A 13,161-nucleotide genomic window follows, 5' to 3' on the forward strand; every position below is an offset into this window, starting at 1 on the left:
ATCCTCATAGCGTCGATGTTATAAAATCGTTAAAAAGTTTATGCTCGCAGTTGTCATCGCAGGGTTACCTAGGTATATATTATAATTCTTGTTTAAAATTCAACACCTTTATTATACTTGTAGAAAGCGAACGGAGCGTAAGTAGAAGATTAATATCACTTGAAACATTATATGGATATGAATGGAGAGTCCAAAAAAAAAAGAAAAGAAAAAATCTTAAAGACTGTCATTTGGCTCCGATGATCAAAGGGAACGTCTGAAGAGTTAAAGATTCTCGCTTTTGATCCCTGCGTATAATAAATAATAAAATATCAAAGGACGAGAGAATCGCGAAGAACAGTTAAAATTATTTATATTCATACATCAGATAACTAAATATAATCAGACATGTTTTCAATTCTGTTAATTTTATTTAAATGATATATCTAATGTTTATAAATTAATATTTTTACATTTATTGTGAAAACTGAATGATATTGATATATGTTATAAATTTCATTATAAACAAGAATATATATATATATATATATATATATATATATTACCGAAAAAATATATTTAATAATATATAGTTATATATTTAATAATATATTTATTAATAGTACCGAAAAAATTGTATTTCAAAAATTGATCGTTGATTATCTCTTAGATTTTTTTTCGATCCACAACGGATATAGCTAATGAATGTCGAAGAAGTTTGGAGACCATCCAAAATGAGCTACTAGTATTAGAGGTCGGTTTACGGAACTATAACTAGTAAGGTCGATAATTCAGAGAGTGGGTCGCAAGTTGAGTGCGGAACTCGTACGTAAGTCGTTCTTACTATACGACGCTATCTATAAACCGACGTTTAGGAGAGCCACGTGTCTCTCGGCGAAATCCGAAATGACTTTGACGTTCTCGGAACAATGACCGTTAAAACAGCGACAGAAATAAATATTATTACGGTCGTTAAACTAAAAAAAAAAAAAAAAAAAAAAAAAAAAAAAAGAGCAAAAAGAAAAGAAAAGAAAGAAAGAAAAAAGATTATATTCTTGAATACGAATAAGCTCAGAAATAAATAGCGTAAAATATTTTCTAATCGTTTTAGTGCAAAGGCAAGATATCCTTCAAAGAAAAAGAATTAAATTAAAATTCCTAAAATATTATTAAGTAATCAGAAAAAAATCTCAATATTAAATCTCAATATTCTCATTAAAAATTTCTGATTACTTTCATACGTTTACGGCATATAATTCTATGGGTTTCTACTTCGATTGAAAGATCTTTACATAATTTACATCCCTGGGCTATACAAGTAAATACCTATCCTAAATTGTTAGTAAATTTTGGAATATTAACTATAATTTAACGTTAGAAAGTTCTTGTCAAAGGAGAAACGCTAACTATCGAAAATTTCACCTGTTAACTCGGAAAAATTTTCATCAATGAACGACATAAGATTTAATTAAATTTCGATTAAAAATTAAATTGTCAGATTAAAGAGACAAGAATATAGCTAAAGAAGAATTTAAATACTTTAATGAATCGTAAAAGAAAGAATATTGTAAAATACAATGATTCTTTTTTTTTTTTTAACAAAGATGAAAAACATATGATTTATTTTTATCAGGAGAAAATTTAAATCTTTCTAACGAATACGACTCATTCTCATCGATATACGAGTTAAAAGAAAAACATATGATAAATGAAACAGTTTTGCAAATAATCAAATAGTTGAAAATATTCAAAAAAAAAAGAAAATAAAATAAAATAACAATAATAAGCAAAGAATCCTACATAACGAGACGGGCCTAAAAGAAATTGCTCAACTCAATAAATTTTCTCGATTCACTCAGTGAGTGCGAATTCATATATGATGAATGTATATGTATTCGTATAATCATGGTAGTTGTAAGAGAACATTGTTACAGTTGTATTAATCAGCGTGCGAGGTCGCCAATTAGCGTATTAATTGCCAACCCGCGATCCTCCGTGTTCGCGAGAATGAAATGTCGGCGAAAATCGTTGAACCTTACAAAAGCTCGTTTCATTATCGTCCTCGTCGACGACGACGAAATTTCCCGTTGATTCGAAGAGAAGAGAAGGATGGGACTACAGGACAGAACTCATATTTCACGAGAATAATGAAATCGTAGGTGTGATACTTTGCATTGTCGACCTTCGTCGTTCAATGCATTGCTTTTCTACTAATTATGTGACCGACGTTTCACATACTAATTGTATATATGGCCATTATGATATTTGCTCCGTTCCTTCAACAGAGACATATGTAAATTAAACCTTGAAAAGAAACATCTATTAAATAGTTATTTAATATAAAAAGTGAATTGTATAATTTGTCAAAATCTTTATAATACGGACGACATTTGTGTTGACACTGAATGACTTAATATGAATTTTATAAAAACTTGAATTATTAATTATAATTGGTATCATATACGTAAAATAATAATAATAAATAATCTTTTATAAAAGCATTAAATTTAAACAACGAATGAAGTTCTCATTTTTAATAACAAATATATATATGTATAACTCGTCTTTATATTTGTCAATTTTATTATTAATTTTTTTCATATCTAGTCATAAATTATATAACAAACAATCATACATTATAATAGTGAAATTCGTACGGTCACACGGGCAGGTTTAATTAGCAGAATTTTCTGAGAGCGTGATTGTTCATACATCCTCGCTCATTATCATCGTCCGAGCCAAATTCGTTTCGAGAGTCTGTAGAGAAATGGTAGGAAAAAGGAAAAAAAAAAGGGAAGAAGAAATGAAAGTGGTCGAAAGAGAACCTAAAATGACAAAGAGAAAAAGAGGAAGAGAGAGAGAGAGAGAAAGAGAGAGAGAGATGGTGAGGGAGAGAGAGGAAGTGAGAGAGAGAGAAACTGAGAGGATCTCCGCAGCATCCACGTTTATCGAGACACCTGCTACGAATTTCAAGTCACAGATGTAAGAAGAAGCACGCGTACAAATGCCGACAATGAAACGTGGAAAGTTGCCAACAATTCAACAAATAGAACGAACGTACAAGAGAGAGTGAGAGTGACAGAGAGAGAGAGAGAGAGAGAGAGAGAGAGAGAGATAAAAAGAGAGACAGAGTGAAAGAGAGAGAGAGAGAAATTTGCCATGTTAGGCGCGCACGGAAGTGTGTATGGAGGGGGAGAGAATAACTTGTTTTAGGAAGAGGTATCCAAACGGTTGATTCGAATTCTCATGCCCGGTAGAAGGGGTAAAAGCAATGAAACGAGTGAACGTCGTTCCGGAAGAACGGACATTCCGGTTCGAAGGTTCAACGTTTCGTGCTGGAAATGTTAAACTTCAACCAACGAACTTGTTGGTATCGTCAAGATAATTAAACAAGGGCACACATGCTTAGTGGAAAAGTCAGAACGTAATGTTAGAATGACAATGGAAGTAAACTTCTCGTATTATTTTGTACCTTAATAAATAATAATAATAATGATGGCGATGATGATGATGATGATGATGATGATGATGATGATGATGATGATGATGATGATGATGATGATGATGATGATGATAATAATAATAATATAACGCGGAAAAGAATGTTTTTTAACAGAAGGATTCATAATTTTGTATCTTTTTCATTCGTTATGAAGTTTCATATTTTCATTCGTTAAAAAATTTCATATTTGTCGTCATATATGTATATATAAAGAATATTTTTTTACGAAACTAAACGACGTGCTATAATTTACGAATAACGTCATTGGAATTTATGTCTGCTTTCCATGACGTGCCTTCATCCGTTGTTATCTAGACAATGAAGCGAGTTACTCAAGGGTCCATTATCCCTGAAGGGACAATCGTAAATTAGCCTCTGCTATCTGACATACGGAAATCGTAAATACATAGTGATTTAACTAGGCGTTGATGGAAGGCGCGTTACCCTGATCGAGGAAAAATAAGGCGTTGCCCGTTACGGTCTTCAAACAATAAGGAGAGTAAATTATATATTCTAAAAGGGAAGAAACACTTAAAATAGGAACGAGATCTGTCGACCGTAAATAATATTATGAATATTTCACAAAAAAAAAAAAAAAAAAACAAAAAAGAAGTGATATAAATTATTAATGAGAAAATGTAGTTCGTTTGATCTTTAAAAATTATCACAGAAATCAATAAGAAAAACAAATACAATTAATAAACTTATATATTATGTAAATAATGAAAGAAATTAATTACCGATCATACAATTTCTAAACAATATTGAAATAAAATTACTTTAACTTTTCTATTAAGGATTAAACAAATACTGATACTTTCATAAAATAGTAAGTTTATCGATTAGATGAACATTGTACAGAGAAAAAATAAATATCATAATATGTAAGATCATGTTTAAACAGAAAGAAAATTAAAGTTATTGGTAAAATTGTAGGTACTCTTTAACGAAAATTTCCCCGGAGGAACGATATTTTCTTATTAGACACGCATGCGGTCTAATTATCTCGTAGCAGAGGTTGCCAAAGTCCTGGTGAACGTAAGAAAACTAACGTGGTGCATTCGAGCGCGTAGATCTTTCGTTAATTACTTTTTCTCGACCACCAGCCGTCTCTTCGCTTCGTCTCATAAAAACTTCTTCAAAAGAGCTTTTATATTTTATCGCTAGCTATTCCAACAGTATTCAGAATTAAAATCGACTGAGTGAAAGAAAAAGAAGGAGAAAAAAAAATTATCTTTTGATTGTGACGGATCTCCAATAATAAGATGAGACTTATGGGATCGATTATGTTAAATGAAAAATGATATTTTTTCTATGTCATAGATGTTCAATATTTCCTTGAAATTCGACGAGCACTATCCTAGATTAGATAGACGAATTATTTAGAATGTTATGTTGCATTAAAAGACTTGAGTATAAATGCAAGAGTTCAACTGAATTTATAGTTACACGCAAAACATCCATAGGTCTTTCCGCAGTAGAAACGCATTCGGCTCCTTTCTATTACTGGAATCTACAATGGTCCATAATTCATAGAGCGCGAGAGTCGTTACACGAGTAATTTATTTTTAGAATCTATTTGTAAGGAGAACTTTGGCTATCTCAGAATAGATACGATCATTATAATAAAAATAGAAAATTATTATAACGATTGAATTTCTGATTTGCATTAATTATATATTAAATGTAAGAAAGAATAATAAATGTAAATAAGTATTAGAATTTTCAAATTGTAAATTTTAAAACGTATACATTCTTATTTCAAGTAACAAATAAATAATATTCACGATATATATTAAATAAAATAAAAAAAAAGAAAAGATAATAGAATGTTCTAATAGCAGATTTTAAAACGAACGTATTCTTATTTCAAATAACAAATAAATAATATTCATAATATACATTAAATAAAAGTAAAAAAAAAAAAAATAGATGTAAGTAGATAATAAAATTTTCAAATTGCAGATTTTAAAATGAATACATTTTTATTTTAAGGTAACATATAAATAATATTCATGCAATAACGTATTTTAAAATATTATCGAAGGTTATTTAAAAATAATCTTCGTGAGTAACGATCTCGGAAAATTTTTAATCTTCCATTTACGAAAATTCGCATATCGAATAATTGAAATCGCATCAATGAATAAATGTAAGAATGAGAATACACCGTATACGTGGGAGAAATCTACAGTAAAAGATACTGCGAACATTGAAAAGGGTCTAGCAATTTGTTTCCATTTGTTATTACACCATCCTGCAACTTTAAGACCGGTTTATACGAAGGCTCTCCATGTATCCTATAGTGTAAAGATTCGAAGAAGCCATTCGATTCCATATAATATAAATAAGTCGAAGATCGTTTTATATTTCGTCGATCGAACAACGATTACGATCATGATCTTTCTTCTATGGATATATTTATTTCTTATTAAAAAACTTATTTGCTCGAAAGAACAATTATCCATTCTTTTCTAAATGGACAAACCGAAATTACATTGTAATTTAAAATTAATTTAAATAAAACTCAATGGATAAATTTTCGTATTTTATAAAATATTTCTCTCATTAATAATTAAAATAGAAATAATAAATTAAATTAGTAAAATAAATTATCTAAATAATAGATAAAATAATTAAAATAATAATAATAAACTGAATTATTTTCTTAAAGTTACTTTTTTTACGGAAGCGAAACTATATAATTATATTATTTTTTTCTTTTTAATTATATTTATTCTCCTAATTTCAAAATAGATGATTCATTCCTAGCACTTAGCTCTCGATGTTTCTAAAATAAATCGTGAAATACTTACTTGTTTTTTTGTTTAATCTCACGTTGGTTTTACTAACATCTTACTTAATTCTTATTTAAGTAACATGTCATAATGAATAATGAATAATAATAATAATAATAATAATAATAATAATAATAGTAAAACAAGAATGTTCCTCCTGGATAAGAAAGCAAAGTGGATCGTCAACATATCTGAGAATTTACGATAACAGCATCGTAAAGTCGTCGGGAGTATGGTGAAAAGAGCGAAGTTCACGCCGAAGGAAACATCTTTTTTAAGTAAATAACTTTTTTCTTTGGTGAAACGTGCGGTTATAAAGAATTGCAGCGTTGAAGAGGGAATATTTGAGGAGGACAAAATGAGTTGCCGTGCTTCAGACGTATTTTTTGCATTTTACGTTAGTACTGCGTTTACATTTAAAATAAAAGAAAATGAAAGAGAGAGGGAGAAAGAGAGAAAGAGAGAGAGAGAGAGAGAGAGAGAGAGGGGCATATAAAATTACACATTCACGTTACATGTATAAAATAGTATTGTTACAATTAAACAAGTAAATTTGAACTTAGTAAGATAATCGTATGACAGGTTAATAAATAGATTTTTCTATCTATGCACTGAATTATTGAAAAATCCAAAGTTTAAAACACTTTTAACGTATTAAGCGCGAAACACAATTATTTCAAAATATCAAAATAATGCAATTCTCGTGGAGAATTAAATATCAAAGAAGAATGTTTTTTTTTTTTTTTCGTTTGAAAAATAATAACAATCAATGAAATAACAAGCAGATATTACAACTAGGAGAGATATAGAATTGGGTGCCGTAAACCAATATTTACTATCCATACACTTGCAGCAGTTTGGAAAAATAGTACAAAAAAAAAAAAAGTACAATCGACGATAACTCGCAAAGTTTTACAACCCTTTCCGCACGAGTTGCTGTGGAAGTATTTATCGCTTTTCATTTTGCTGCGATTTTCAACTTCTCCCTTTCTCCCTTTTCTTTCTTTCTCTTTCTCTTCTTTCTTCCCTATCGTTCCCTCTTTTTCCTTCTTACATTCCTTATCGTTCTCTCTCTATCTCTCTTTCTCGCTCTTTCTTTTCTTTATCCTTCTATTTTCTACTTTTCCCTTTTTCATTTTCCGTCTTCCTTTTTCTCCTTCATCCTCCTTCATCTACCGCAAGAGAAAATTTTATTTACGATTTCGTCGACTTCGACAACGTGCAATGCGAAATTCCAAGATTCGTTTACGAGCGTCGTTTGGAGCAAGCCACGTGCTCTGAGGACCGCGAGGGTGGCCTATCCACCCGTTTCTATGTACGTGTGTTGTTTCATAACTGCGTGCGCCTACCCGGCTCTCTCTCTCTCTCTTGCTCTCTTTCTCTCTCTTGCTCTCGTTCTCTCTCTCTCTCTTGCTCTCGTTCTGTCTCTCTCTCTCTCTCTCTCTCTTGCTCTCGTTCTATCTCTCTCTCGTTCGCTCTCTCTCACATAGTAACATATACATTTATACACACACTCTTTAAATGAGAGTATGCATGGATGACACGAGCGAACACGTGCACCGAATACCGGCCGTTCGTGCGAGGCCACCGACTCGTAAATACGATCTGTACAGGATTAACGCGAGGTCGTCACATGGCACGCGTGTTTCAGCTAGTTTTTTCCTACTCTGAAACGATCTCTAGTATGTCTCTAAGCAGGAGGGGATAAAAAGCACGTGATTTTACTTTCATCAACATGAGAAACGTTCTGAGAAGCCATAGTCAATTTATTTATTTTCTTCGATTTTTCTTCGTTTTTTCTTCTCTTTTTCTTTCTTTCTTTTTTTTTCTTTTTTTTCTTCTTTTTCTTTTTTTTTTTTTTTTCAATCGAGTACCTTATCGGTTAATCTTAATTCCCTTTTTTCTTTTCCTTTTTCTCTCTTTTTATCGACGTTCAAATCTCTCGAATGGTCCACGATTTAACCCTTATCCGTTAGAATGCCAAGCGATGCGATTACGCTTGTCCTATTCAATGCCTAAAAATGTCAATCAGTCGGTCCGTAGTAGTCATACTAATTGTACGCTCGTATTTTGTTGATGCATGTCTTTAACGTTTATAGATACAATATTTTCATTATACTTATAGTCATTGGAATAATCATGATAACAAGAAATTCGATGAGACAACACTTTTATTACTTATAAGTAAAATAAACAGCACGATCATGGCATTTGGCATCTTTCGACGTGGAATTAGAGAAACACAAATAAATATATATATATATATATATATATATATATATATATAAAACACAATTTTCGATTGGATTTTTACAAAGAATCATGGTTCTCAAACGATTATATATTACAAAGAAAAAAATTTAATCCTCTTATTTATTTTTCCGAGATATTATCGAATGATATTCTTTTTATTTCTTCGGATTTATATCCATTTTTTCTCATTTAATTTATCATTTTATTCAAGGCAACAAATAAATTCGTATAATTGTGTAATGCAATATACATAAATGTAAAAGAAACGAATCTAATTAAAAATTCTAGGAAAATAATTTCCTATGTATTTCTTCATACGTGTTTCAAATTTACAATTTAAAACGAACGCACTAGTGTCGTAGATTTTTCGTGATATATTTGATCAGAACGTATTTATTTGCTCGATAGTGGCCAATATAAAACGTTAAACGCGCAACAGTTGTGTTTCCGGTCGTATAAAGTCGATCTTCCAATGTGGTAGCAAGCTTGTCCGGTAATGACAATGTCTCTATCTCCGATCGTTTTTTTCTCTTTTTCTCTTGTTTGTCTTACGAGAGGAAACGCGAAACTAGCGAACTGGTCAATTGATATCGGGATTTAACTTCATTCAAAGAAAACAAAGGGACGTGCTTTAAACAACAGGATATTTGTTCTTTCCAAGTTGATAACGCAATTTTCTCGAGTCTTTCTCTCGCTTTCTCTATTTCTCAATTCTTTACTTCTTTTCCACTAAAGACGGCCACGTAACGAAACAAACATTCTGCCAATATCAGAAAGTAATCTTACCGGTTAAACTTTTCCGGATAGCAAAGATCGAGATATCTCTTTGATGCTTTGCAACTACTTTCAATAGATACATTCAAGAAAATAAACCACATCGTTGTCAAGATTGGAAGATAAATTGAAAAGTCTAGAAAAGTTTAACTTAGCGTATCACCAGATATATTCGTATCGAGATATCATGTAGATCAATTTTCCATTGACAGGATGAAATCAAAGTATAATACAGATAACAAGAAAACAATGATTCATTAAAACCAACAAGTATTGTTGAAAAGTATTTACACCAACACGTATGTAAGAAAATTAAAAGAATTATGACATAATATCGATTATCATGTTTAAAGATAAATCTTACGAAACTCAATTCGAAATTCAACAAGCATACATATATATATATATATATATGCTATCAACATCGTTAATAAGGATGCGAGGACAAACACGTTTTTGATCCCATGTAATCTGATCATTTGTGAAAATCGGTTATTATGCGTGTTAAAAAAAAAAAGTCGGTCCTTCTAATCAAGCGACCCTAACGCAAAACACAAGGCTCATAAGAACCAAGCTTAACGCGTTCTCGAAAAGTACCTAACGACTATAATATAAATCTGATATGATCCTACGTAAAATCAGACATTTAATCTATGCTTAAAGAGGAAATAAAGTGAGTAGACGAATCTTTGTAGATTTTTATTAAAAGGAAAAAAGAAAAAACGGAAGACGTTCTGTATTTATTGCAAGAGAAAAGGAAAAAAGAAGATTAGATCGAAAGAGGGTAAAAAAGAGAGGGGGAGAGAGAGAGAGAGAGAGAGAGAAAGAGAGAAAAAGAAAAAGAGAGAGGAAGGAAAGGAAGAGTCTGAGGCATGTAGTATGATATCGTTAGAAATTTATGAAAGCTCTCAAGGTAGATCGTGATAGAACGAGAGAAGAGCCTCCGGTTCTCTTACGATCGAGCGTTATTATACAATGAAATTAATCGGCCGCTTTAAAATCGATAAGGTCACATCTCTGTTAATTAAATGCTATTACAAAGGTAGTTTCGGAGAACGTTTAACCGCTAATGGTGCCAGTTTGAACCCTTTCCCATCCTCTATTCGCCATCTTCCTACGCTACTAACTATCACTACTAGTCCGTGTAAAAGGAACATATAACTATGTATGCATGTACTTACATATGTATGTCTTTAGTACGTACGTTGTACGTAAGAAACATACCGATAAGCACAGTGCATCGTGCGTACGAATACCCTTTCTCCATTCCGGAGATTAATACCGTCTACTACTTTGAATCTCTCCTAAACGTTCTTCCCTTCGTGGAATCGAATCGCATATAACAAGTTGGAAAGAGAAAGAGAAAGAGAAAGAGAGATAACGTTGCTTTGACCGATAACACGATTTACCAAGGAATTTCCATATCAAGACGAAACGTTCGAATGCTTTTCGAATAAACGATCTCAAATCAATTTATTCATAGTACCTATTTCCTCTCTCGTAAAAGCAAATTCAATGGTATTTGCACGTATTTATATCAAATTCGATTTATTACAATATTGATTACGGTGAGTTCGTTTTTAATGAAAAATTAAAGAAAAATCAATGGGAAATAATACTTTCATTTGTCGAATTAATCATTACGATGAATTACTAGATATATAAGAAAATGATATATTCAATCAATGAAGGAAGATTTATCGGGCAGTATCTTGTAAACTTCCGGAGAGAGCTACCTGTAGCTCATTCACCCTCGCCAACGTTTAACCCCTTTAATTCGTCTCCCTCCAATTACCACCCTCGACTACTCTCGACCGCATGCTGTAAACTAGACTTTCTCTCTCTCTCTCTCTCTCTCTCTCTCTCTTTCTCTCTCTCTTTCGTATAGATACATACGTATCATGCGCACTATCTCTCTCTCTCTCTCTCTCTTTCTCCCTCTCTTTTTCTCTCTTTCTCAACTATACTCACCTAGCCCACATATTGAGTCATTCCATCAGCATGACAGGTGGTTAATCTCGTAGGCCTCTTTTTACCTCTCCTCTTCTTCTTCTTCTTCTTCTCCTTATTCTTCGGACCACACGCACAAATACACAGCGAAATAATTATCTATCTCTTTCTCTTTTTGACACCTCGACCTTTGGGTTTCGAAGGATATAAAAAAAAAAAATGAATGACAATTGTGGCAATACCACAGCAAATCCAATACCAAAAACAAATAAGAGAGAAAGATAAAATAAAAAATAATATGTAATAATGGAAGTATTGAGAAAAGGTGAATAGTGAAAAAGCGACGGTGGCGACGCTAATATCCAAGGTCGGACCTTGTCTATAAGAGAGGTCAACCTTTCCTAGTCCTTAACGTACACCGATTAGCCTCGATTCTCGACCTTTTCTGGGACGATTGAATCGATCGGCGAATTGAAGTTCAAGGACTCGCGGAAGGACTCCTAGTCCGTGTCCAATCCGTTCCACGGTTCGCCACTCACTGACAACGGCTTCTCTTTCGTCACTCTTGCCTTCCTTTCTTTCTTTATTTTTCTCTATCCCTCTCCTCTTCTTCCTCTCTTTCTGTCTCTTTCTCTTCTTCCCTTCTTTACATATATATATATATATATATATATATATATATATATATATATTTCTCTCGTTTTCTATGTGTCTGTATATATATATATATATTTTTTTTTATATCTCTTTTTTTAAATCTTGTTTTTCATGTAGAATTCTTCAAGAAAAGTTGAATAGAGACACGACCGTTCTTTATCTGTACGACGGAAACGCAAGCCGGCGAGTGCGAATGATCGCACGGCGCTCGAGATGGCTAAGCTCGTTGTATGTCCTTCTCTCTCTCTCTCTCTCTCTCTCTCTCTCTCTCTCTCTCTCTCTCTCTCTCTCTCTCTCTCTCTCTTTCTGGGTTTGTCTCTCTTACACTCTCGTTCGCTTCAGAATACCTATCTTTCTCTTTCTCTCTCTCTTTCCTTCTCAGTTTCTCGCGACGCGTCCCGGCACTTTCTCGCGCTCGTGTGCCGGCCTCCGTGTGGCGCCTGATTCAAATTCCCTCCCCACGTGGTGGCGACGGCGTCGTACGCGCGACTGCCGTACAAACGACGCCAGGCGTCAGCCAGTGCGTCGCCATCTCGCGACTCCTACCGATACTTTTGTCTCTTTTTAACTTTTTCTCTCTTTCTCTCTCGTGCCCTTACTGTATTTAATACATCTCCTACGATACATGTTATCAGTAAATATCTTCTGTTATGTTTTCTATTTTCTGTTTTCTCTCTATCTCTCTCTGTCTCTCTCTCTCTCTCTCTCTCTCTCTTCTTCGAAAGTTAAAATTTCGTTATGAAAGCAGTGTTTCATACATTTTATCTATCGAATACGTTGTATATTATTTTTTATTGATCCTCTTATTTTATTTTATTTCGTTTTTTTCATTTGTATAGCGCAGCTCTATTTCATATAAAAAAGTATATATGTATGTATATATTTTTTTAATTAAATATGAAACAAAACAGCTTATTATATATTTAATCTGAGAATTTAAGGTAGATTATATTTTATTATTATTTTATATATATATATATATATTTTATTAAGTTTATATTTTGTTTACTTACGAAATAATCACATTTCTTCACGAAAAGTGATTATTTCGAATTTTTTTCTTACCACTTGAGAGATTACGATTCACGTATAGAATTTCTAAAAAGAGATTGCTGACGTTTTGATCTCTCTTTGATCTCCGTTTCCATTCCGACACTTCGGATTAATACACGTCGCTACGCATTATATAACTTTAAATTCAAGGTACATTAAACGCGAAGGATTCATTCCGAACGAAAGAGACGACAG

General features: G+C 32.4%; 1 protein-coding gene across 5 annotated transcripts in view; it reads right to left on the reverse strand.

Moving 5' to 3' along the window:
* Mp (collagen XV/XVIII-type protein multiplexin) overlaps positions 1-12,385 on the reverse strand; it is a 205,225-nt gene extending 192,840 nt beyond the window's left edge. For 3 of the 5 annotated variants that reach the window (XM_085660434.1, XM_035873604.2, XM_085660431.1), the window contains exon 1: positions 11,278-12,385. In XM_085660434.1, coding sequence (XP_085516560.1) covers positions 11,278-11,288 — 11 coding nt within the window. In that variant the 5' untranslated portion in view covers positions 11,289-12,385. The remainder of the gene's footprint in view (positions 1-11,277) is intronic. The other 2 variants (XM_085660425.1, XM_085660420.1) reach the window with 2 other exon arrangements.
* Positions 12,386-13,161: the final 776 nt, after the last annotated feature.

The sequence above is a fragment of the Vespa mandarinia genome, chromosome 1, assembly GCF_050613455.1.
Source record: "Vespa mandarinia isolate Hongniang chromosome 1, ASM5061345v1, whole genome shotgun sequence".
Classification (NCBI taxonomy): Eukaryota; Metazoa; Arthropoda; class Insecta; order Hymenoptera; family Vespidae; genus Vespa; species Vespa mandarinia.